This window comes from Haliaeetus leucocephalus, unplaced genomic scaffold (assembly GCF_000737465.1).
Source record: "Haliaeetus leucocephalus isolate CR32 unplaced genomic scaffold, Haliaeetus_leucocephalus-4.0 Scaffold206, whole genome shotgun sequence".
Taxonomy (NCBI): domain Eukaryota; kingdom Metazoa; phylum Chordata; class Aves; order Accipitriformes; family Accipitridae; genus Haliaeetus; species Haliaeetus leucocephalus.
In genome coordinates, this window is record NW_010972642.1 from 12,719,679 (window position 1) to 12,746,781 (window position 27,103).

Genomic DNA, 27,103 nt, shown 5'->3' on the forward strand with positions numbered 1-27,103 from the left:
TGTTTACTCCAGAGAAGAACCTTGTGTTAATGACAGATATCCCAGATTCACTTTAAACGGTGTTTATAGTATGAATGTATAGGACTTTTCCTGAAGTTAACTGGCTTTAAGATATTTGTATTTTAATGGTCCATTTCATCAGCTATGATCTCACTACCAATACTGTCTGATAACTAAAATACCGTACACATGAACTGTTAACTAGAAGAATAGAACTTGGTTTTTCTTATTAGTACTGTGAAAGAAGCCTTTAGAGAAAACACTTGTGGCTTTGATTTTGTTGGTTGATAGCTGTGATTGTAGAGTTGTTATTTAAGAATAAAATCTGTTGGGTATGTCTGGGTGGAGTTTTTTTGCACTTAGGTTCACATGCTTTGCACAATTTCTTTTTCAGTGGGTATGTCACAACTACCAAAGGGTAAAACTGTGGCGTTTTCAATGAAAGTATAATTTCCTTGTAAGTGTGCTTTCTTCAGCTGACTTGACATAAGATGTCACTTTCTCTTCTTTGTCCAAGCTGGGTGACGTTGAATAGTGATCATATGCAGATCTTTGGTTCCTCACAGTTTTACTTTCAAATGAAATTGTGGTACATGCTGTAAAATACACTTCGTGGTCTGTTTTTTAGAACTGTATTTATAATGTCTAAATCCCACCTGTTTGCCTATCAACTAGATATCAGACAAATATTGATTGTTTGATTTTAAATTTGTTTGGAAGACTGTTGACATCAGCTCTTCAAGAATCTATGTTATCCATTTATTTCATATATCACTAAAGGACATGTAACAGAAGCTGAAATCTATCAGATGACAGTATCCATATTGTAGAAATGTCTAGGTTTACTAAACTCCTTAGGGAAGTTGTGACTGTGTAAGTATAGGACAGTCGTGCCAGTTAACGGCAGACACTGCTACAGCTTCACCTTAAGAATGTTCTTGTGAAAGTGGAAATGAAGTGAACAATAACCTACACTTTGTGTTTTCAAAGTAATTATAGCAATATCTTTTGAATGTAGTTTGGAGTAGAGCACATGATCATGCCATAAACTCTGAAGATTAAATAAGTATTACTGTTGTTATCTGATATTTCAGGATAGCGAATTTGACGTGAACTTAGTCTTACAGCCTGTTACTTAATGACCTCTACAAGGAAACTGACATTTTGTACAATTCAAGTTGATCGGTCTTATTTTGAAGCATTGTTTGTTCTTTGTAATAAAGTGGTTGTCCTATCAAATGCATTGTAAACACTGAAGTGTATGTCTGCTTTTTCAAAGGTGTACATGTGCAAACTTCCAATTTCTGTCCTTCTTTAGAAAAGGGGATGATACAGAGAAGACAGTGAGTATATTTGTCTTTGGGGGAGGGGCGGTTTGATGATAAGCATTGTAATACTGAGTATTACTCTTTCAGAAAAATTATTTGCCAAGTTACTTCTTGGGTTTTTTTCTTAGTTGAGGTTCCCCAATTTCCCCGCCCCACCTCCTCCTGCAGTCACTGTGCTCTCACCGTTACTCTGCCCCCTTCCACGCCTTTGTGCCGTGCAGCTTGCTGGTTGCGGCCTCTGAAATTAAATTTAGAAATTGCTTCCCCCGTCTTTACAGCAGTTATGTTGCTGCTGTTCAAAATGAGTGACACAGCGATTGGTATTGCTTTGTTACAGTTTGTTAAAAAGATGGCATATGAGTGAGCACTTACCGTGCTCAGGAGGCTTCTAGGAAGGGTGTGAGTTACGTGCGTGTCCAAATGCTCAAAATGTCACAGCCTTAGGGCAAGTTGCTAAACTTCTATGGCAGTTGAATACAGGGAACTCCTGGGGAAATAAGTAATAACATGTTTCTAGGAGCAGGGGAGTGAGTGAGTGAACTGAAAGGTCTACAGGATTGTTTCTAGAGCTCTTTAAGAGACTTAACATAAGAAACTGCTAAAAGCTGTCTGCTCCAAATTGATTCCTTCCTTGTGTTCCGAGCTATTACAATAGAGTAAGCGTCTGTCTTATTTTCAATTATTTGTGATCCTTGCATTAGTGGAAAACAAGTGGGGAAACCTAAACCATCAGTGAAGAATTCCCTCATTGTGCTTTGCTTTTTTCTTTCTGTTAATAAGATTCTCAAAGTAGGAGTTATTTTCTCTTTAAGGCAGACTCGAATTTGTTGTATGAATTTACCTTAAAAACATCTCAGAATTGTTTTTTTTTTTTTAATACCATTAGCTGGTTCCTAGTGTATTTGTATAACATTTTCTAGTGAGGTAAAGGCCAGGGCTTTTATTCTGTGGCTTTCAGTTCTGACACTGAAGCATTTCCAGATTCCTGGGGCAGGGGTGGAGCACTGACTGCTGGCATTGTGTTAGCAGTTAATGTGTTCCTCCTCCTGTAAGTAGTTGCAAAATCTTCATTTTGGTGTGCTTTCCATTGATCTGAAGCTAAGTGGAGATCCCTTTTATTAGAATTTCCAAAGTTAGTCGAAAGATGAGCTCAAAATGGATCCTCTTTCTCCATGAATGAGTCTTTAGGATACTGCACCTCCAATGCTTCCTCCAGAGAGAGGAAATCCCCGCAGCGTGCTGTGGGGCAGGTGGGGGTGAGCTGGGCACGCAGCTAGATCCCAGCGTGGATGAACGGTGTCCGGTCTCAGCCAGGGAAGTTCTCTCTTGCACCTGCAGCCCCTTGCTGTGGCCTTACCCAGGCCTGGCCTGGGGAACACCGCTACGATAAAAATCACAACCCAAGCCCAGGTGTGTTGCCTGGCCCGAGGACAAGCGGTAGGGAAGGGTCCAGGAGGCTGAATCCTCATCTTCCCCAAACCAAGGGGTGGAGGTTGAACCCGCTTGGAAACAGTCTCTGGCCAAGTGTCAGCCCCCAGCCTGGGTCGGGGGAGAGCCTCGGCTGCAAACAGCGTGGGTACCCAGGACCGTGGGGCTTGGTGCTGGAGACCCAGCGCCCTCCGCCCCCTTCTCCCTCGCCGTCCTTGCCCGCACATCCCCCGCCAAGCGCAAAAGCCATCGTTTGGCTGTGCTGCTATTGTCAGTAGTGGGAATTGCTGCGCAGAGAAGGAGGGATAACGGGAGACTCGTGCCTGAAGGCACGAGGCAGAGGGATGCTGATGTGTTTTAGGCACGCAGTTTAAGTTCAGATTCTATGAGATGGTACGAGTTTGCTCTGCTGGGCTCATCAGCTGAGCAAAGAGGCAGAAGGAGCAGAGCAGAAGAAAGGGAGGGGCTGGGCTGCATGGGGGGGGAGACAGGGAAGGAAGAGGAGGGCTGGGATGGGAGGAAGGCCCAAGAGAGCTCTGAGCTAGTGGGCCCAGCTGTGCCTAATGCTAGGTCATGAAAATCTGGCATCTAAAAAGGTGCTAAGTGGCTCCTTGGTCTGTTCCCAAAATCCTTCAAAAGCCTGAAGTACTTCACATTACTTGTTGCAGTTACAGCCCTGCTACTAACAAACAAAAAATCTACTGAATTGGGGCTGGGCTTAGTTTGCTGTCATTTTTTTTATTGAGGGGGCTCTTGCCTCTCGCAAGCATCTGCTTTTAATATATGACATAATTGCTAAGTTGGTACAGCAGCTCCTTAAAATGAAAATTAAGGCTTGGATATGGTATCTTCAAAGAGAAAAAGAGACAAAGCATTTCAGTGTGTGCCAAATGGTAAGTAGTGTTCAGAGAGTTATTTCTGTATTTGATTAAATTATAAAATACTGTCATCCACAGATGGAAGTTATTGATATACAATTACTTCCAAGTGATTTTTAAAAGAGGCACACTGGGTATGTGCCCTCTTAGGAGGTTCAAAACCACCAGTTCCTTGTTTTTGTTTGCATCCTCTTTTTTTGTTTGTATTCTCTCATTTAAATGGTTTTTGCCAGGGACTCTTAACTGCCTTTTAGGATAACCACCTCACTCTTACATGCAGTGCTGATAATTCTCCTTTAACAAAAAGTTATTAGGTACAAGTAGTAGCTGGTAACTGTTGAGCAGCATAAAGAAGTACCCCAATATTTTCTTTTTAGTAGCAGCTTTGTAATTATTTCTTCATTGCACTTTGCCTGAGTAGGGAGACTTTTAGATGTTGACTTTATATGCTGTCTGCTCTAGAAGGAAAATGTTCCAAGCCTAGGAACAACTGTCTTGGAAAAAAAAAAAGACTTGAAATTTCAATCTAACAACAGATTGAGGTGTCACCTACTGACGCTATAGCATAAATGTTTCATTATAAATGCAGACTATTTATGTAGTTATTATTGAAAGATTAGTTACTGATATCAGTTTCTTGTATTTGTGCTGCTATTGGAAGGTTAGGAAGATGAAGTTGCTGTAGAAAGGTGCTGCTGAGCCATCTGAAGCAACGTGGGAGCTGCCACGCCAGATAATACAAAAATGCCAGTTATTGTCAGTATTTCTTTTTCTGGGGGGTACAGAACTTGATCTCACTGCATCCACTCAGGAGACGTTTTGGATGAGTTTCAGCTGCTTGGCTTGTAAAACGTGGCCGTTGCTGCTGGTTTTGAATAGAGTAAGAGCAGACTCTCATCCTCTGATGCAGCCCTCCCCAGACCCCGCAGTCTCCATGTTCTCATCCCAAAGTGACGGAGCCTGTTTCCCCGTAGCAGAAATGCTTTCCAGCTGGCTAGAGGTGAGATTTCAGATCCTTTCCCTTCTCCCTCTGTACTTAGCTTTTCCAACTGGCTGGCTCCAGGCAGCTTCCCGCTCACCAGGTTGCTTTTCCCGATGTGTTAGATTACACAGGGAACTCGGGCATCTGGGTGGGTTTGGATTTCATGACCGGGCCAAGGAGTCAGACGCTGCAGAAGCAAACCTGTGCTTCCCAGAGTCCTTCATCTGCGCTACGTGCTTCTCACCAGTGGTGGGAGATAAGCGCTGATGGGGTTGACTATTTGTCTTCACACAGGGTGCAGGGAGGAGTAAAAATGCTATATACTCCTCCTAATTTGCTGTTGCATAAAATGGCATCCATGTTTTAGCTGCAGTTGTATTTTGAATGACAGCATTTATATCTGAACTGTGAGTCTTAGGTGTCCTGTTGGAAGTTGCTTTTTATTTGCTGTTCCTGCTTACTGTTTCCTTTCAGGTGAGAGATACTCTCATCATCACAGTTGTGTCCTTTCAGATTCCCTGCCCTTATTTACTGAATTATTTTGTTGATTTAAAAAAGGGTCTTCTGTAGTTTTGCCTTGTTTCTGCCATACTAAAGACACACCTGTAGCAAATACATCTAAGAAATTAGTCTGCTGCTGTAGTTGTCACTGGGCAAGCTCCAACCAGTGGCTAGCTCCATGCCCTACCCTCAGTTTGGGGAGACCTGTGTACTGAGGCAGGGCAAGGAACTGCTTTAGGTTGTAAACAACCCTTTTTTGTCCTTTTATTGTGCACACTGATAACAGTTCAGGGGTAGCGGGAAAGTGCTTTAGTCACCTTTACCCCAATGGCAGGGGAGGACTCACGCTGCACCCAGTGATTTCTGGAGAAAAGTGGTCTGCAACCCTGCAAAGGACCAAAAACCTGGGCTGAATCTGACCGGGAGGAAACTGCTGCTAAATCTTTGTTTGCAATGTGCTGTTGTCGATGTGCCTTCTGGGCCTGAGCACTGAGCCATGTATTAACTGTGGTTTGTTAGCCAGAAACCAAACCCTTTCAGGCAGCTCTGTCCTAAAAGTCAGCTGCTGTCTCTAATACCGTACAGGCTGGGCCACATTAAGTATTAGGCACACACAGATTAGATTAGCAGCCTGAAGGATGCTCCTCTGCCCAACAGATTTAAACCTTCAATAGTTTTCTTTCATACAAAAGCAAATCAGGTGCTGTTGCTCCCGATAAATGGATCCTCTGGCCCAGTGTGCTGCAATAAGATATTCCAGCAAATGACCCTGGCAATTTGCCTGGAAGATTTCCTAAACCAGTGTAGCTGACTCCCTCCAGGCTGCTGTGCACTGCCTCACCTCTCTCCCTGCCTCCACAGCCATACTTGGAGACTGCAATTTAATAAACTCAGCACAGCTGGCACCAATTTGGAAACCGTTGTGCATAGGGGTAAACCACCCTCACTCCCAAGAGCACTTGGCTTTGGATGTCAGTGCAAGCTGAACTGGCACCGAGTTTCTAGAGAGCTTTCCATTAAATTTTTACAAACTGAGGGTCAGAGGTGATCTTGCAGTCCATTATCATGCCAATTTCACAAATCAATAGGTAAACAGATCGATATTCAGTTGCTTAAGTATAATTTTTTCAGCCTTTTAAAGGGTGGAAGTGTGAATGATTATGCCAGAACACCATCTCATTTTCAAAGAGGAGACATTAGTCCATGTTTTCAACTAGGTACATGTCTTAAAGTGTACCACAGCCAAAAGGCATCCTTTCACCACTGCTCTTTTCACCAAACCAGCCTGAAACAGGAATATAAGAGTAACCATTGTCCACAGTATCAATGTTTAACTTCTTCCTGTAGAACTGCTTGGGCCCTATATAAAATATAGTTTCCCTATAGCATTATTCATCTTAGAATCTATGTACAGGTGGGGTTTCTTCATTTCTAAACAGAAGAAAATTCACTTCAACTTAAGTGAAAAGCTTCCTTTCTTCTACTTAGTACAAATCAAACCTGAAAAAAGTCTAGCCTGCACCATTTGGGAATGCAGTGACTTAAAAGCAAGTTGTCTTATCACTGTAAATATAACTGAAGCAGCAAGTCTACGTGACTTAGCTAGAGCATTAATCACATTCAAGGCTCTGCAAAATGAAGAATTGTATAGCTATAAGCAAGGCTACTGCCAGCTCTTATCATGACAGCAAGGTGCTGGGGAAAATACTAGCCCTTGGCTTTCCCCTTTGCTCTCCATGTTGCTTTGTATTGAGGAATCTCCTGTATGCGTGCAGTCGCCCATATGCTTCCTCTCCTGCCAAAGGCAAGAGAGACATCACCTATCTATCATTACAACACGTTAATGAGCATCATCTTGAAACTCTGCGATAGGGACCATCTACTAATCTGACATGATGCACAGTGTATCCAGGGAGCAGTTCAAGGAAGACTGCTATTTAAAGTATAGCCCACATAATTCAGACTGATTTTCAGCTACAGGCAGATAAGCATGGGTCAGTAGATATTTAGGATGTACCGCCTCATGCCACAACTCCATCTGTGTTCTGGCTACACCATCCAGCCATGTATTTTAGTGTTCAGTAGAGATCAGAACAGAGGAATAAATAAAATAGTAAAGATGCGTACATACATCAACAAGACTGGTAAAGGCAGAGCCTCAGCTCCCATTAAGCCTGTAATGAAAATGAGATGTAAAAGAATGCCATCTAAATTAGCTTTTCTCAGAACTGCATTTTGGCTAGAGATAACAGTGTTTCTGTGCTTTTAAAGACAACATGAGCACTCTATAAAGAAAGATCAGAAGCATCAAGTCACATAGAAATTCATTAAAAAAATTAATGCAATAAAATTTGCTTGTGTCATGGAAAGACACCTAAAAAACGTCACCATTCTTGGAAGAAGATCTTTGAACATCACCGCTATTTCCAGCAGCCTTTCTCCAAGTTTTTGCATAGGCTGCCACAGCTGTCTCAAGCTCAATCTGGGGCTTTGTTAGTTCAAACAAAACAGTCAGAGAACCAAACACAGCAGTTTTGTAGAAACAGATGGGATACAGCAGGAATGGTCACTCTTGGTTTGGGTCTAAGCTACTTTTAAACTTTGAGTACTTACAAACAGAAACATGAAAACACATATCAGTTCTTAAACAAAAATGGAGACTCCACAGTGGTTGTGCTACTGCTAATATAAATTAGGCAAGTATTTCCTCAGACCACATTTGCTTCACCAGCACTAGATTACCCTGCAAACTTTATTAGGTGAATGGTTTCAGAGATCAACCAAAGTGTTGTACTATTACTTCTACATGTGTATTTTCAGGAAGTGAATGAGCAAGTTGGTTGCAGTTCTATTCCTGGAGTGAGGGCGAGGAGAAAGAAAAAAAAACAAAGCAGTATCAGCTCCTTTGCTCACCACAAACTCCAAACACTTGAACCTAAACTCACAGAAGAGATGGCAGCCTGAAAAACATAGCTAGTTTCAAGCAAATGTGACTGATGACCTCAGCCCCCTTTCTGCACATCCAACTGCCAAACCTCTCTTAGCTTCTCCTTAGCTGAGGCTACAGTTTTTTCCATTGCGAATCTGGGAACATCAAGAACAGGGTATGACGGTCTGAAATAAATGGAATACAAACAGAAGGGGCTCGTGTAGGGATTGTGTTATTCATTTTTACATTTAATGAAAAACTCCATTTGTTCAGTCATAACTGCTGAAGAATGACAGACTGCCACAAAACCCAGAACATCCGTCCAGATACACTGGATTGCCTCCAGAGGCTCTGCCAGCATGATGCTGATTTGTAAGAAACACTGTTCAAATCTGCACATACATAAAATTTTTGTTTAGCAAAGAACTGGCTATTTCAGGTTTCTGGGATATCTTAGTTTAAGGTATTTTCCCAATATTAAATTGTTACTTTTTTTTTTTTTAAAGACAAAACCAGCAAGAAATTATATGGCAACAGATTCAAGGTGTGGTTTGCTTAAATTAATGACAGGTATGTGGAAAGATAATTATTATATTACATTTCAGTCCACTGCAAACAGTAAAAATATCAAAGGTCCCAAAATTCAGTCTGAATAAGATATATTACTAAAACCACCACCCCCATCCTAACAGGCTAAGACATTGCATCTAACAAAATTACCCACCCGATTATTAAAGAAACAGCAATGTTACTAAGAACAGCTCACTAAATATACAGAACTACATTACCTAGGTAGAATTTATTGCAAAACCAGGAAAGAGACAGCAAACTAGAAGTCTGTCTTCCACTTCAGATTTGTATCACTCGTTCAAGTTTCACTCGCTCGCGCACACACACATACACACACACACGCAGCCTGTACACAGAAAGTCGCTAAACACATTTGAGTTCCCACAGTCTCACAGGAAACCTTAAAACATTTCAGTAAAAAGTTAAAATGAGATCTTTTACCACAAGGACTATAAAATCCCCCCCACCCTCACTACCTTTGAATTTCTAAGTTTTGGATTCTAAAAACCATACATAAAAAGGAAGAGTTATTTCAGTAGCACAAAGACTACCTTAAATATATATCAAAGGAAGTCTAAGGAGAGTTAATGCAACAAAAAAAAAAAAAATTAAGACCTGCATCGCACACAGTCAGTGTTTTCAACACTGTTGATAAGCTCTAAATCTCTAAATGTAGTAGAGCACTGGTTGTTTTTGATTAAATTTTAATTCTGAAGTTACATAAAAAAACAGTTGTAGCAGTTCTTTTGAACTGCTAGTTTCATGAGGAAAAAGTCCCTTTCAAAACTTCAATAAATATGCTGACATGTAAAGTTAGTTGAGGTTGTCATGCAAGACAAGTTACATAACCAAGACCAACTCAATCTTTATAATAAAGGCAACTTGCATTCAAAAATGAACTTTACCCTTACAATTTTATTCAAAGGGTAAACATGAATTAACCCAGCTGTTTACCTGAATTACAAAAGTAACATGATTCAATATGAAAATAAGAAACTGTCTACAAATCTCTGACAGTAATAAATTGCAATATACAATGCATACAGGAGTTATACAGAGCAACAAACTCTTGTACAAAACAAAAATACTTTAATACCTTTAAAATCCAATTTTTTTTTAAAATCATCATGAAAAAGATTTGAGTCAGAACTCACACCTCAATTAGTCAAGCTTCTGGTAGCTACATTACAGCTATTTAATATACAAAGAGATAAATCTCTTCACCAGTCATTAAAACTGCCTCTTCATTAGAGTTGCACAGCTTTTCCGTCTTGTGTTCCCAGATACAAAGTTTTCTTCAAATCATGAGAACTGGATTTGTTGAACACCAGAGATCTAGAGAAAGAAAATGCAAGGTTACATTCAAATGCACCTTTCCTGAAACTGCATCGCAGCTAGCAGCCTTGAATTGTCAGTGTTGGAATGTCACGACACCCACCACCAAAGGACTACATAAAATTCGTTCTCATCTTTCACAACAGGGCAGCTGAATTAGCGTTTGAATTTTAGCAGCAGAAGGGAGAGTATGGGACGGGATACAGTACCTGTTGATACGATGTTGTGTAGACCATAACATTCTGCTGTTGGCCATCTGTAGTTATTAAGCCTGCTGGCAACTGGTTAGCTGAAAGAAAGAGCATTTTAAGAAAGTTAGACAGGAACTGCAGGACACACAGAGCCTCGTTTGACATGGCTGTCACCATTAAATAACCTTTAATTGTGGTCCACTCCAGGACTCCAGAGCCATTCCTCTCCTGACACCTACCATCCTACACTGCATACAGACACACTTGTCACTGAGTGTTACAAGTAAGCAATTTTATTCCCATTAAGAAGAAACACTTAAGAAACAAAATTCAACTTAATTTTGCATCAGATAATCTAAAAGAAAGTGCACCTTGTTCTTCCCCTGTACATAATCTGAAGCAGAACATACACAGCTGTACATGGCAAATGGAGCAGAGTTTGCCAACTCGACCATTGAAAAAGCCATCTCCAGCATTCAATGTCCCAAGAAACCTGGAGAATTCTGGTTGTTTAGACATAAGGTTAGCACTTGAGCGTACACATGTGTGAGGAACTCAATGAAATCGTTGCGCTGCTTTATAAAACAGGATCCGTCAGGGACTCCATAATGTGGAAGCCCCGTGGAAGGCAGCAGAGATGAACAGAGATGGTCAATGACAAAAAAAAAGGCACTGCCAGAGCCTGACTTTACACTGATTGACTTCAGCACACCATTCAGGGTACGCACAAGAGCTCTGAATTTCATGGAGGGCGGAGGAGGTCAATGAGTGGAGTAAAAAGTACTTACTTCTGAGATTTAGAGAGAAAACAGAGGGAGTGATGCTCTAAGATAAACCTTTACAATAATGTGACATTCAGAGTAGCTATGTTACAACTGCTACTTGGAAGCAAAGCAGCCAAACTCTTAAGTTGTAAGTTAAGTCGCTGTAGCATAACAGTCTCCGCTAGGAGACAAACAATGGGGCTTTTTTGTTTCTGAAGTATGGCTGTTACTGTGTATAAATAAAATGTATAACCCATTAAAAAAAATTCTGAAAACACAGTATAATCCTAACAGCTGTCATCTGAAAGCTGACACGTGGGAGTTTTTTAATTGAGTTTTTGGTTGGGTTAGTTTCCCCCCCCGCCTTCATGGTACTAATTTTCAAATACTTAAGTTGCAAGTTAAGAGATGCATTAAGATCACAGTGAGAAGTGGCTCTGGCAGGTCCAAAATTTTACTGCCCTTTCATCGCATGTTCCACATCCAACACATTTTAATGCCAAGCCTCCTACCCAGCCCTGGCATTAGGCTAAGACAAAGAGCTAAGGGTTATGCCACAGCAGCACAGCTATTAACTGCTACTCCTGCAGAAAGACCATCGTTCTGATTAGATCTATAGCTGCCCCTATGGAAAGAAATACCTGTAGCACTTGACACGCTCAGTTATTTTACAGAAAAAAAAATCTTTTCCTCCTTCTTCTACTGCTGCAACATCTTCTTTGCATCCTGCCGAGACTTAATATTCACTTCCAAAGTTGCTCTTTTCAAATCACAGCAAATTAAGGCTTATTTCATCGAGCACCCTGAGGTTCCCAAGCCTGAGATACTTGAACAAGTGACTAGGAGCAGATATTCAGCCTTCTGCTGTTTAACAGAGACAGTATCAAATTTGGGAAGGGGACAGAGAATCCACAGAGATAAGGGGATTTGTTTTTTCTGGTTTCCATTTTCTGGCAGGCATTGTACTCAGGCTAAGCAGAGCATGAGCATCCAGAGGAGAAACCCTTTGTGAATTTGACTCTTTGCCCATACAAAACAAGATGTTGGATGCAGACACAATCAGGAGTTTCCAACTATATATTCTCCCTCAACTCTTGAGCTGCAGTTTACAGGCTTGAAATGCAAATCAGAATATACACAAAATACAGCTTTTGGAACAATTTCTATATATTGATTTGACAAGCTTCCAAGCTGGACAGACTCCCAACACCTGCAATCTAGAAACCATTAGCAACATACCCAACGTAAGTAAGTTGGGCCTATAGTTGTGCTAGTGTCTTGCTACTTCTGAACCAACAGAGCTATTACATTTGAGTGAGTATAGATAAAAGTTTACTATTTGCACTGCCTGATCTTTAACTATAAAATTAAAATAGTCATATTAAAAAAAAAAAAAGCTTTCTATAAGTCCCCTGCAATATTGAGGTTTAGATGCTTAATTTCCAGCCAGTTTTATGACCTTATCTTCCAGGCTAGGAGAGACCCAAAGAGTCTCTGTACTGATCTGTATAGCCAAAGTCATCATACTGGGAGCAAAGCGTGTTTCAGACCCTGAGTAGGTCATTTCAGTCCTCAGGCTTTGAATTTTTGCTAGTTCAGTAGTTTACCAGTGATTTTAAACAGAAGACTTGGATACTTGAAAAACTAAATCTCGTCAGTAGATATGACTAGAGCTGTGCCTCCTAATTCTTCTTTTATCAGCTTCAAGATTATCAGCCCATAATATTTAAAAGCTGAGGTGAAGACTACATGCAAGAATCCAGCATCAACAAAACCAACACAAAGGCCCAACAACTGTCAGCCTTTAATTCACAGTATAAGGAAGAAAAACTACAGTGAATGCATACACTGCTGCTTGCCCTACACCTTTTAGTTGCCAATCTGTGCATTTTTTTGAATGTAAGAAATATTAAGCACTTCAGAATTATATGATGATGTTCTTCTCTGGCTCATTTCTCAAAGACGAGCTCCTCAAGTCATTGAGTCGAGTTTATTTTACTTGTTCCCCAACAGTCTTGCAAGTAGAACGAATGTGGCCTAATACGTAGCTACTGGGGGGGTAAGGAAAAAAGTTTGCACCTTTCATTACAATCTATGTTTAAGTGTAGAGAAAAATACTAGCACTAATGTATGCATTTAAAAATCTTCCACGGTTGACATTAGCTATTAGAGTGTTATCATTTATCGTTATATTACCTCATTCTGACCATAAATTCTACTGACTGGGAGGAGTTTATCTGAGCAGAGGTTATCCTCCAGACATTTCAAATGAGAATCTCTATGGATCACAGGTGTAACATGTGGCCAGTCCAAGATGTATTCCTCAAGTTAAGAATTCTGATGTCTAAAGGAAGTGCTATTTTTAGAAAAGCCATAGTAATAATATAATAAATTAAAAAGCATTACTTACTAAATGCTTCCTCTGTGAGCTCCTCACTTAGACCATCTCCAGTTGTAACTGTTCCCCCAATTCCCTTTTCTCCTTTCATTGCCTGGAGAGGAAAAGAAAAAAAAAGAAAAGGAAGAATTTCTATTAGAGTACAGTTGGTTTGAGATTGTTTCAAGACCCACGAGCTCTAGCCAAAGTTTAGAGCTTGCAGAAGAGTCACTGTGCAGCATCTGAAGTTTGAAATCCAAGACCTGTAAAACTCTATGAGATTTAAGAACGTGCATAGTACAAGAATATGTGAAGGATGATTTTCATCTTAGCCGTACTCCTTAGAAACAAAAACTCTGCAAACTAGGATTGTGTAATTCTAAGAAAGGCTTTCACCTTCTGCAAAAAGTCAAAGATCTGCAGTAATCCAGAAGCAGCAGTTAAGAATATTTACAAGAAATCACAGAATCTCAGAATTACTGAGAATGTGGAACATCTGCTTACCAACTACACACAAGTGCCATCATCATATAGCTAAGAGTTGACATTTAAAACCAAGATATTGGATTTCTTTTCCTGCATCAAGGACTACAGCCAGAAAGGATATCAGCACAGAAAGCCAAGGCTCTCAGTCATCTGCATGCAGTTTTACAAGTATGAAGTTTGATGCTCTGCACTATTACATAAGAACATGTAAGAAAATAAAATAGGTGTAAAAAGTATTCTCTGCAACTGTTTGATGTAGACTAAATACTAAGCTACAAAACAGAAATATTTCACTATATACAGTACCCTGAGGACAGAACTAGCTGGAATGGAGGTTTAAAACTGATGAGCAAAACCATCCAATCCCTCCAATTAAAACCCAGTCCCACTACTCTGCTACCACAGCATATGTATCTGCAAAAATGGTCACTTCAGAATGAAAGAAGCATAGACACACTTCAGACTTCTCCAGAAGTACTAAAACTAGTTAGGCACTACTTGCATTTTTAATTAAAGCACATACAGCAGTTTGACGGCACACGCAACTGCTACGCAGAACTCGAAAACGATGGCATACAGCAGTACTTCAACTTTTAGATTACACCTTCTGTTACTCATCACAGAAAATGACTTTCTGGGAAGGCGAAGCTTCAAGTGCTATCAGCAAATTAAATATCATTAGCGAGTCTCACCCCATTAATTAAAATCTTAGGTTTACAGAACAAAGAAAGTCTGAAGAGCATCTCTATCTACAGCACTGCCAATTTAGACATACCCGCTTCACTCATGCCAGCAAAACCCAGTAGCCATACCAACAGAGAGATTAACATTAAAAAAAAAAAATTTTTTTTTAAATTGTTTTGATTTTTTTCCCAGGATTGCTTTAATCCTGAACAACTTCTTCATTCAGGACTATGAGGAAGAGAAGTCACTGGATAAAAATACCTTTGATTTGTTTGGTTAAATCTGGTATTCTGAGGTATAAGAACACCAAACTAAAGAAGCAAGCAGGCAAGCATAAGTCTCTTTGGTCTTCAGACAGATAGGTGGGGGGCAGACCAGAACAAAAAAAACCAAGCAGAAGCAACTTGTTTTTCAAAAAGTTTAAACTACTGAATGGAAAAAAAAAAAAAGTCACTTTCTGCTACAGAAGGGATAAATTAAAATGCTTGGATCACATACCTAGCATGTACTGTGCATCAAAAGCAAATTCAGAGACAGGGTAAAAAAAAAACAGATTTAAAAAAAACAACATTGAAGCAGATAGGCTTCCATGTGAATCATTATTCTGACATGATAAAAACAACTTTTTCTTTTGCAGTTCTGAAGCCCAGACAAACAATAAGCATTAGGCTAGTTCCTCAGAGGATGCAGTCTAGTACAGTTTTATTGATTGAACCCAAAGATTGAATTAAGTATTCTTAATAGGCACCTTTAAAGAACAGAGTGATTTACTACCAGCAATATATTGGAGAATTTATTCAGTTGAAAGCTTTAACTACTTTGAATCAGCAAGTCTAATCAAAATGCTTACTTACTCTTTTTTCCTCTTTATATCCTCTGGAATGCTTTTAAACATTACATTAGTCCCTGACAATAGCTGTGAGATACTGTGCAAGTTATCCATTATACAATTACAATGATGGGGAGCTAAGGATAAACACAACCAGGTTAAATAAATGAGGAAATACTGAAGTAGATACTGACCTCTCTGAATTTTTGGAGGTATAACTTCAAAGGTTCAACATAGCTATCAAACCCTAAGGTAGACATGGCAAAGAGAATATCTTCTCCATTGATGGTCTTTCTTTTCTCTTGGTGACACCTCTCACTTGCTTCTGACGTTATAAAGCTGATGAATTCACTTACACACTCTTGCACACATTCCTTTGCATCCTTAGCAATCTAGTAAGGAAAAAGTAAAATAAAATGATTTATCAAGACACAGGATTAAAAAAAAAAACCAACCAAAGAATACACTAGGTAATAAAGGAAACATCGCAAAACCTGATGATAATAGCCATTTAGGCAACACCTATATATGAGGGAACCACTGGATGTCATCACTGCTCTATGTAAGCACAGCTGCAACACAATTTTAATCTAAGTTTTACTATTTCAAGCAGCACAGCAAACTGCCAGGATCTCCTGCAGTCATAACTATGTTCTGTACAAGCTTTTACATACAGATGCATCTCAGTATTGCTTACTTTGTAATGAACAGGTTTAAAGAGAAGGTGTAGGTAAGCAATGTCACAGCCCACTTCCATCTTCCTTTTAATAGACCTGGCAGTTCCAACTCCACTGTAGTACATTCCCACAAATTTGGCAACAAGTATTTTTATCCTGACCAGTTCACGGACTAAAATATACACCTAGCAGCAAGCCTCTCTTATTCTGGTGTAAATTTTCCAAATGAGAATACAAACAAAGAAACATATGCCCCTGGCAAGAAAGAAATAGGTAAATTTCATCATGGTTTTCAGCTGGACAAAAGTAAGTTACCTGACTTAAAAGAACAGCAAGCATTACTCATTATTATTTGGGAAGCTGACAGGAGCCAACTGAAAGATTATAATAATTAAGATTCTTATTCTTCACATGAGAACAACCTGTTTGTATTTAAAAAAAAAAAAAATGAAGCAGTAACTGTATGTAGAATCTTCACTAGTTCCTCTGGTATTTTCAGATACATAGGGTGAGATTTTCAGAAGTACTCATCAGCCAGCAGCTTCCCTTGCAGTTTTTCACAAAAACGTCCCTGATATTTCAAGATAGCTCAACATCCCATATGCTAAATTTTTGAGAAAAATCTCATCTTGATCACTAAAAATTTATGACAATATGGACTAGTGAAGAAATTTTCACAGCAAAGATATAAATGTAACACCCAGATCTTCAGAAAGCCCTGAACACTATGAAAGTACAAGCAGATGCAAGTAAATTATGTCTTGGTTCTATTTAGAGTGATCTCAAAAAAAGAAAAAAAAAAAAAAGACATCAGCTTTAGCTAGAGGAAATGTTACTGGGGCAGGAATTGTATTGGAATACAACAGAGGAACAACAAGTAATAGGAGCCCTGCAAAGGTTTTAGATAAACAAGTAGAACTGTCAAACACTTATACAATCACCAGCTCAGCAGAATGGATTAAAGTCTATTCTTAGAAGTAAGAAATAAAAGAAATCTTTCAATATCTGGCCTTATCTACAACAGGGTATAAGGCAAACTTCTTGGGTCATTTTGGCATTTGGATATGTAAAGATTCCGGTGATGGAAGACTAACAATTCTCTTTCCTTCAGGATAAGGACTGGATTTTTATTTCATCCAAAATGGTTCACTTATTCCAAATTTTATGCACCTCAGTAAAAGCAGATTAAATTTTGTAAGAGAATTGCATAGAAAATATTCTTACTGATATGGGACTGTCACCAAGTCTGACCCGTTACAACAATTTCACAGAACACATCTTGGAAAAAGAAAGCCCTGAAAGCCCTATGAAGAGCACTGTTCTGGATACTCTAATTACGGCAGTTGCTAAAAGCTTTCAGAAACCTAAAAAAAATGGACTTGGTCTCAATCACCTCCTGCTCAGATTTTTTTTTCTTTTTTCTTTTCTCTTCTAAGGCTTTTCTCCAATAAACCAGGATCATTTGGAAAAATACATTGTTCTACCAGCTCAAGTTCACTCAGAGGAAGGAATAAAACTCATTAACACACTTTACCAGACAAGGGTATTACCTTTCCTGTTTGGGGTATGGCATTTTTCATTATCCTTGCCACATTTGCAATTGGAAGATATATATCTTGTTCTCTAAAACTCTCTTTTGAGCCATTTGTGTCTTCGTGATCATTCATACTGTCCTCTGTGTCTAATGAAATAAAGAAAAATTAACAGAAAATTTATTTGATAGACAGCAGGCAATAATTAAGTCAGTTTAAAATCTTACACTGAAGGATGAAGACCTTTGAAAGCACAGTGTACTAACACTGTAGAAGTAATTAAAAAAGAGATGCAACACCAGGGTACTTTTATGGTTGTTCGATACCATCTTTATCACATTATGCGCAGAAATGTACATGGCTGCTGAACACCAAGCATTCTTAATGTCATGTCAAAATACAAATTGTTTCCTAGAACATAAATTTTTTTTTGTCATCACCTCAAAGGTCTCTGTGTCAACACTGAAAAATCCAAGCCCCACCTTCAGACTGCAGAAAAAAATGCTTTATACAGATGAGGCATTATGAATACAAATAATTGCAAATTCTTAGCTTGAGAGAAGATAGCAGAGAACTATACAAGAACTGGAAGGAAATATATATACACACACACACAGAAGTAGTATTTACTGTAACGTTTCTTACCATCATGAGGCTGTATCACATAGTGACTGCCACCAATGTAATCTCCAGCAATTCCTAACTGAGAAGCATCCGTTGTGGAGCTATCACCATCCATCTACAACCAGAAGAAGGAAACCTTTCAGGTATGTTTGTTACACCATTAAGTGCAGCTATGGCTGACAAACAGCACTTTAATCAACTTAGAACTATGAGACCAATTTATACAAAGCATAAATATTTTGTCATTTGAGAACAGCATCCCTTCTCTCATTACTGAGCTTTACTGACAGTGGAAACAAGGAAACTGTTTTGTGAAGCTTCCCCAAAAATTCAGCCGGAGGCACAGGCCATGCACAGCAACATTTGGTTCATGCAGCACATATAAAGCAACCTTGTGTTGTTCCCATGAAAGTCTGACCAGAACAGGTCAAGGCATCTATTTCTCTGAACAACCCTCGAAACCTACGCTCGCTGAAGACTTTACCTACAGTTGTTACACAGAGTGCATCCTCCACTCATCATCACTCCCCTCCCAAAGAAGCTTTTGTCTAGCCCACCAACAAACTTCTCCCAGCCAGACCTCAGGACCAGCTCTGTATCCGCATCCTCACCCTCCCTGAGGCACCAGTCACTCCCAGCTGCCTTCCGAGTCCCGTTTTCCTTCGCTTTCCCTGGTCCTGCCCTGCCTCGCTCCTCTGGGCATCCTCCAGTGCTCCTCTCACAATGTTCCGACGTGGTGGCCAACAAGAAGTCTTCTCCTTGAGGCTTTAGAGATGAGGTCACAGTTTAATAGGCAATTTGAATGCCAGGAGAAAGAGGGAAGCCAGAAGAGCCGGCATTTCCCTCCCCGGCTGGGGACCCTTGTCCCGGGAAGCAACCACCACGTTTCAGCTGGAGGAGTCTGGGAGATGCCTGCCTTCCCCCTTCCAAATGGGGCAAAACTACCGAGATCAGCAGCAGCCATTTGCTACTAATTCTCAACGTTTGCTAGGAAATCGACTTTGTGAACAAGCCAAGGGGTCTCGCAGTGCTGCTCCGAACGGAGGCTGTGCCCCAGAGGGTCCTCAGCAGCCTGCCGTCTCACCGCTCGGAGACATCGCACGTACCGCGCTTCCTCATTCTGCGGAGGTGAAAGAGGCGAAGATGCCTCCTACGTCCCTTGGAGGTTCACATCTCTTTAGTGAGGACTTGCCACAACAGCAACAGAACACATCGCTGCCTTCTGCACCCACGTTTTGCCACCATACACAACACACAGACATATGTGCATTCTTGCAACAGCAAATGCTTTGGCCCATGTAACCTGTTACCATATTACATTTTGCCTTTTTACAGGAATAAGTAATTTCCTTAAACACTGTCAGCAGGTGCTCAGTAGAAAGCTTAGTCCTACCAAAAAAAAAAATCATAGCAGACAACGGTTGCACTTTCAAAGGGGCTATTTTATCAGTGCCAAATGTAAGTTCGAATTCAAGTTTCCAGCTTTTTAAAACTTTTGGACAATCCTGACTTTTTTCCAGTTGCAGGTGTCTTGAAAATTGCATTTTAAAAGTGTATTAAAAATAAGCTTTTGCAGAACATTGAGCTGCCATGCTTTTTCTCATGTAGGGTGGTATTTTTGCAGTCATGTGCTTTAATAATGCTTCTTTTGGAGAGAGGAAACAATGCAAAAATTAGGGAGGGAGCAGGGGCTCCCAGCACATGCAAACTCTTTCAACACAGGCGCACAAATCCAAAGATATTTTTTAACACGTTTAGATGCACAGCACCAGATTCACCTTTGCCCTGAATTTTCTTGGCTGTATTTAACATCAAACAACTCTGTTAGCATTTGCTTATCTACCCATTTGCTAGAAAATCAGCTCTTCCATTCCCATTCTACACTTCATACTGTTCCTTCTCTGGACCAGCACTTCCCATCCTACCCTCTCCCCAGCCCAGCTGTTTCTGATGAGAGCAGCCAGCCTTACTGACAAGCTACATAGACAGCCCCATGGGAGGCAGAACCTGGCTCCATTCCGTCGCCGACCTACACCAGGTGCCCTGGTGTCCTTGGAAAACAAGCCCTGTCCCAAAGGGTTGCGTGGTCATTGCCGGTGAGACCATGCAGCTCACTTCTTTACAGACCATTAGCCTGAAGAGGGAGGGAGAAGCAGTCTTGTGCTATTTTTATACCTACCCAGAAATATGAGCAACTTAACCTCCCTCTAATCTGCACTTTGCCTGTTGCCACAGGGCTGGGGTTTGCTTTCAAACCCTTAGGCAACGTCCAGTGCTACGCTTGGCCACAGATGCACAAGTAACCCGAGAGCTGCTCACATTCAAGGCAATACTACAACAGCTGGATGTAGCCTTAGGAGCTGCTTAAGAGGAAAAAAACCCCACTCTTCCACCTCTTCCTCATTGTACAGAATGTGCTTTTTTTAAAGCACTTCTGGTCCCTTTTGATGGGCTTTTGTAAAACGGTTTCACTTCTTAGACAGCAGCTCTGCCCAAACGAAGGGTAGCATTTTAGGCATTAGCTTTCCATGTGCCAACTTTCATGTAAATTCACTTTGTCTGCATTTTGCAGACTCTTTGTTGGGAGATTTAACTTTGCTTTTCAATTTTCCAAAGGGTCTCCAGTTTGCTTACTCAGCTCACTCTAATGACAGTGCAAGGATATCACAATCCTGCACGTCAAGACCACCAAAATCGACATCACCCATCATTAAGAGAGTTGTCTCTCTTTTCCTTCTGCAATTTGAAGCAATTAACATTCTGCAGTCTGGTAAATCCCAAAAGCTACCTCCAAAATTAAGTTAGGATTTCCTGGCAGTCTTGTCCTCAGTTTAGGCTCTCTGATCCCTACTAGAATTTTACTCAGAATTAGGGTCTCCACGAACTTTAAACGTTAAGTTTATTCAGCCCCAGTACTATTTTAAATGCCTTGATGTTTCTTCCCCTCTCCTTTCTCAGTCTTCTCTGAAACATATCTTCTAAAACTTTCCTTTTTCCAGGATTGCAATATTCTTCACATTTCTGCAGTGATGTGATAATTCACTAGTTTCTGCTCACCTGTCCTGCAGCCTACCCCATCTGAATCTTTATTGCCAAGACCCAGCAATATTATTTAAGAAATCATCTTGCTTTCATTAGATCAGCTCACCTTCAAAAGACAACTCCTGCTTGAATCTCTTTTAAACCTCTGCTGCATCTGTAGACAGTTTTGGCCATATTAGACTAATGCATCAGCAAGGTACTATTCTTTGCTTTTATTCTTTTCTGTGTGCACTTTTCCATATCTACTTACAGTATGTATTACTTCACCATTAGTGAGAATTTGAGTGGAAGCTTATCAACATAATGAATCTAAAATAGCAATTAGCAAAATTGACAGGAAAAGGCTTGCAAAAGAAAAAGGCAGATCAGTCTCAGATAAAGAAAACAGGCACTGACAGCTTAGCATCAACTGAAATTACTTCTGTGGGTATTACTTTAAGAAAGATTTTTAGCTGCCAGGACAACCTCGGGGCAGGGGATTACAGACAGCGTAACGCCCTTCTGCATAACACTTAGCATAACCAGGTCCTAATCCAGGATCACAGGATAATTCAGGTTGGAAGGGGCCTCGGGAGGTCTCTAGTCCAACCCCTGCTCAAAGCAGGGTCAGCTCCAAGCTCAGAGCAGGTCACCCGGGGCTTTATCCAGCCACATCTTGAAGACCTTCATGGACAGAGCCTGCCCAGCCACCCTGTGAGCCTCTTCCACAGCTTGGCTGGCCTCATGGTGAGAAAAGGAGCAGCATCTCTACACACTACTTCAATCCAAGCAAGTCTGATGAAGAATTTCAGTCAGATTTGTCATTTAACTCAAATCTAGATCTAGGCATCTGAATATAGCAACTGTAATTAATATACCATCTAGTCACCCCACTAGTATTTCTTTGAGCCCGATGGATGACACAAACATGACCCTGCTGAAAAACGTGGCCACTGCTATTCCAGTCATCTCATAATGAACACAGTTAGACATTGAAGTATTACGGTTTTAATTTCAGATGTTCAAAACTTAAGTCAATCACCACATATCTGATTGTGAGCTCAGCACAAGCTCTGTAATACATACAACACAATGCTCAGAAAATGAGAAAAGACTGCTCTCAATACACTGTTGATAATTAATCCCCCCCTTTAAACAAAAAAAACCCCAACAAAACAACAAATACACAAAACAAACTAAACCCTCAGTGTCCCCCAAGTTACTCTAAAAAGGCAGCAGTCCAATGCAGCATAGAAACAACACCCTGCCTACAGTAAATACAGTAACTGGAGTCACTGGGAGACTAAACGGACAAGAGTTCTTATGCTGGTATGTTTTGTAGGAAGAGCTACTTCTTTGGATGGAAGTAGATGCCAAATTTCATGAACAGGCAGAATCCTGGGAGAACTAATCCTAAAAGGTTCAGATGGGTGAGAACGCTCTTCTCCTATTTTGCTCTAGCCCCTGGAACTGTTACAACTTTCTTTAAAGCACCTATTTGGAGACTATGTATCCCATCTGCATGGCAGTTTCAGCATGCAGACACTACAATGTCTTTTAATACCTTACAGTGTCCTCTATACCTGTGTGGCTAGGGAGGAGGGCTTCCAACACACTGGTCTAGTAGCACATACTGCACACAACTTCAAGAAGCACTTACTGCATGTTGTACATTATCCTCAGCCTTTAGTGCTAGGAAAACACTGAAGCTCCTCCATGCATGCATACACATATTGACTGAATCAAGACTTGAGAACTAAGCATATCAGAAGCGACATGTCAGCCTCTGAAGTGACCATGCCACCATCTGATTTTTATCAACAACGAGGGAGAGAAACCCAAGTCAGTACAGGACACTCAACCCAAACATTCAGTGATACACTGCAAAAAGCATCTGAATACAGAGCAGCAGCACGAAGTTTTCTGGTGGTGGTTTTCTGTTTGGTTTTTTTTTTTATTTTTAATGAAAAAGAATATTACTAGGAATATACAAATTAATGGATCCAGGGAAATTAACCTGAGAAATATGTTAAAAGAGAACCATTTCAGATCAAGGGCATCAAAGAAAATTCAGTAATAAGATGGAAGTGAATGAACATACAGGTTTACACTGACATCTGGCAGAAAGTTTTCTGGAGGATGCTAAAAAATATATGCTCCTGTCAGCTGCCCAAAACTCAGACTGCTCCTACAATACATCTATACTGAATTAATAAAACCTCAGTATCTCAAAGTAATCTTGCATCCTGTTTAATCTTAAGAGCTCTCTTAAGAGAGCAGTATCAGTGGCTCAGCTAAACGACAACTAAAGAAGAATGCAAGCCCTGACCTTTTAGCACCTAGGAGAGGGTCTAAAACTTAGATCAGTATAAAAGGCAAAAATAGAATCAAAGAAACAAGATTTTGTCTTCAGAATGGGGAAGTTATCTGGCAATGATTTGCAAAACTGGTCTCTTGCAGGGAAACCAAAGGCCTCTTGCGATTTAAATACCACACATGGTATTTATCCACTCTGTCTCCCCAAACTGCTACCCTACAAGAGGGACAGCAGAAAATGATATGCAATGAACTGAAGCACTTGGTACACTTTCCACACAGAGTTGTCCCTGCCATAGAAGCAGGACAGAAATAACTAAAACTGCAGGTAGGAACCACATCAGTCATTTTAGATTAATTTTGCCACCACACCTTATCACAAGAGATGTAAAGCTGTAAAGCAGTAACAGCAGCTGCTGCTCCTAAACAGAAATACAGAAAGAATTTTTAATTGAAAATACATTTTTAATTTCCTTTTATTTTTCAATGACTTCTGGAGAACCTAATTTCCCACTGAATTTTCACGTGGCAGCAAAGCAGTGTCTCCTGCATCAAGAAACACCGACTGGTAAATCCACTCACGGGCCATCATTCCAGCAGATCCACAAAAATGTAAAGTTAAAACCCCTTAGCATGTGCCTAGAACACAAACAGATGCTGCACTGTCTCTCTCCATCTTGGGCTCCTCTTATCTCTCACATTCAGTGTTTTCCCCCACAACAGAATAACATTAGGAGAAGCAGACTGATGCTGAGAGGACCTGACAGCGTCACTAAGGCTCGTTAGCATCTAGGCTGTACCAGGCTCCTTCCCTTGGACCATGGGGAAGAAACCTTTCCTTTATGAAATCCAGATAGGGCCTTTTCACCTTCCCCCTCCACATACCATATTATCAACGTTATGGCTCATCTTAGGAGCCCTGATGTCACCGGCCACAAGTCCCTTCCAGAGGGATCCAGCTGTGCTAGAGTTATGTGGTGGCTCCTTACTAGGCTGGCTAACTGTTCACAAGCATGGTTAGCTGCAATACATATGGGTGGACTAACAATGCATATATTTTTACATCAAGTAGGAGTGGATCAGTGATATGGAGCAAGCAGGAGAAATTCAGTTTCCATGCCTTCTCTTTTTTGGCAGTAAAAGAGAGAAGCTGGAGGGGAAAAAAAACGAGATGAACCGAGGCAGTTTTGCTGCTTTTGCAGATGCTGGAAGAGGGCAGCGGTGCTGAACAGACTGCACCAGCACCTCCTTCCTCCTGTAACACTGACTGAAAGCCCCATATTACCTTTCCACATTAAGTTCTTTTATGCTTTTCTAGCATTTTTTGTTGTGAAAAACTAAGCTTATCTGTTTATTAAAGCAGCAGTCCACAAATCCTGCCTTTTTCAAGTTTGATAACAGCTGTAAGTTGGTTATGCTTTTCCTTCATTGCAGTAGTACCTCAAGGGTGCCAAGAAGCTTATTCCTTTCAAGCAATAAGGCAAGTAAGAGTTTTACAAAGCTAGTTCAGACCAGGCCAGTATTTTCAGTCAAAAGTATCAAATTTGCTGACACTTCCTTTTATTCTACCAATATTGTTTACACATTGTTTAGTATGCGTATATATAGAGTCATGTTTTGCACTTTTTACAAGCATCCTGCCAGTAAAACATCAATTTCCAAACACCGTGTTTCTCTAAAGTACTATTGCAAAACTCAGTACTGAAAAGTCAAGTTTCTTCCTAAGCAAAATTTTAAAGGTGAAGCAACACTAGAGATTTGCATTTGAAAGCACTAAAGGAAGAGCCTTGCAAGCCCTTTTTAAATGTTGACAAACAAGATAACTGACTTGAAAAGTTTCATAGTATGTTTCGTATCTTCACAGTATCTTGAACAATCTTTTTCATTCAATTTCTGTACACTGCCTCCCTTCATGTAATTATTACCACAAATAAGAGGTTATCCATTAACCTTTGAACTGCTGTAATTGTCAAATATTAAAGTCTAAAGAGTAACATCCAGTATTCTTGACTTCTTTCAAATATAATGTCATAGCTGTAAATGCTAGCAGCCAAGACCATATATAATCACCCGCTCAATGCAGTGTACAAGCAACTCATGCAGACCTCATAAATAATGATTCAGATTAAACCATCTTGGGTCTCCCAGAGAATTACAGATGGATCCTCCCTTAACATTATAACTATCACGCCATAGGCCACGCCACACAAGTAAAGTAAAAAAAAAAAGTAATCACTAAGCGTATTGTTTAGGAACGCTATGCTAACAATTATGCATACACACCGTTTCTCCATTTCTGCAAGCCAATTAAAGCCAAGACTGTGAATAATGCCCAAAGCGGCTCCTTCCATTTTGCTTTTCACTACTTCGCCTGAGCTTCTTTTGAGAAAGCTGCAATTTTATTTTTTTTAAATTGACAATAACTTCCATCTGTCAGTGAGACAGGCAAAGCTTACTACATGTAAGAGAGCCCATTCAAGGGCTGAAATCCAGATTTCTACATCCTTCACTGCCTAGAAATGTTCGGGTCATCAATTATTTTGCCCTCCCAAAAGCAACCCAAGAACACCAGGTAGCTTTTACATGACAACTCTTTGCAGAACAAAATATTTTTGGTTAAGCCTTGAAGAAATTGGTAAAAGCTAGAAGTTGACTGATTTTCTATTGCTGCAGGATTGCAGCAGGACCTAGGAAGGTTTCTTTAACCAGTGTATCTTAAGAGCTGCAGAAATATTACTAGAACACATGGATTTTTTTTTTTTATTTTCCAGTATGATTGCCTGCGACTAACCTACACGATATTCTTCAGGATCGCCAACTACATAATTTCTGGATGGAGCAGCGGCTGGCACACCCAGGTACGCCCAAGAACTCTCGCCAAACACACAACAGCGTGTGCAGACACGGAGAACGGCAGAGTCCCGTCTCTCTCCTACCTGCCGTGCGTGTTAGGGACAAGCCGCCGATGCTGCTCGGCTGTGCCAGCCGATCGATCTCACTTCGTGCCCTTCAATGATGCAACAGCAGCCAGCGCAGGGGCACGAGGGGGAAAACCTTCCTATCGACACAGACGGCCTCAAAGTCTTCCCCGCGCCCGGCCTGCACCTGTCCCGTAGACACCTTGTCTATCGCGGCCCCTCGTTTTCACACTGAGCACCAGGGCACATCCCCAGTTATTCAGCAACTTTATTGTCAACCACCTTGGCTGTGACTTCTGGCGGAAGGCAGCAGCCTCCCGTGCCCGCGGAGGGGGGGAGCGGCCCTCCTGCAGACCACTGCCCGTTATTCCCTCCCCGAAACCGCCGTACCCGCACCGGGCTGTCACCCGGCTCCTCTCACCGCATCCCGGGGCCTCGCCCTACACTCCTTATCCCTGCAAAAAAACGCGGGCCGCCAGACCTTCAAGGAAATTTCGGTCTCGACAACAACGGCGGCAGCAGCGGGGAGGCCGGGCCGCTCTCGCCCCGCTGCCCGGCTCCCGGCCCGGTGAGGGGCCGTGGGCGTGGTGGGGGCCCCCCAGAAGCGCGGCGGGGCCTCGGCCCCTCTCTCCCGCGGCGAGGGGAGGGGGCTCGGCGGGCGGAGGCGCTGGCCGGGCAAAAAACAAAAGAGAGCGGAGCCCCCTCCGCCCGCGAACGGCGACGCGCGGCCGCC

General features: G+C 41.1%; 1 protein-coding gene across 3 annotated transcripts in view; it reads right to left on the minus strand.

The window, feature by feature from the left end:
- Window positions 1-8,688: 8,688 nt before the first annotated feature.
- NFYB (nuclear transcription factor Y, beta) overlaps window positions 8,689-27,103 on the minus strand; it is a 19,255-nt gene continuing 840 nt past the window's right edge. For 2 of the 3 annotated variants that reach the window (XM_010566317.1, XM_010566318.1), the window contains exons 2-7: window positions 18,137-18,230; window positions 17,510-17,640; window positions 15,477-15,674; window positions 13,317-13,398; window positions 10,161-10,240; window positions 8,689-9,951 (exon numbers count right to left, since the gene is read on the minus strand). In XM_010566317.1, the coding sequence (XP_010564619.1) occupies window positions 9,919-9,951; window positions 10,161-10,240; window positions 13,317-13,398; window positions 15,477-15,674; window positions 17,510-17,640; window positions 18,137-18,230 (618 nt within the window). In that variant the 3' untranslated portion in view covers window positions 8,689-9,918. Of the gene's footprint in view, window positions 9,952-10,160; window positions 10,241-13,316; window positions 13,399-15,476; window positions 15,675-17,509; window positions 17,641-18,136; window positions 18,231-21,263; window positions 21,406-27,103 lie in introns of those variants that run through there. The other variant, XM_010566316.1, reaches the window with a different exon arrangement.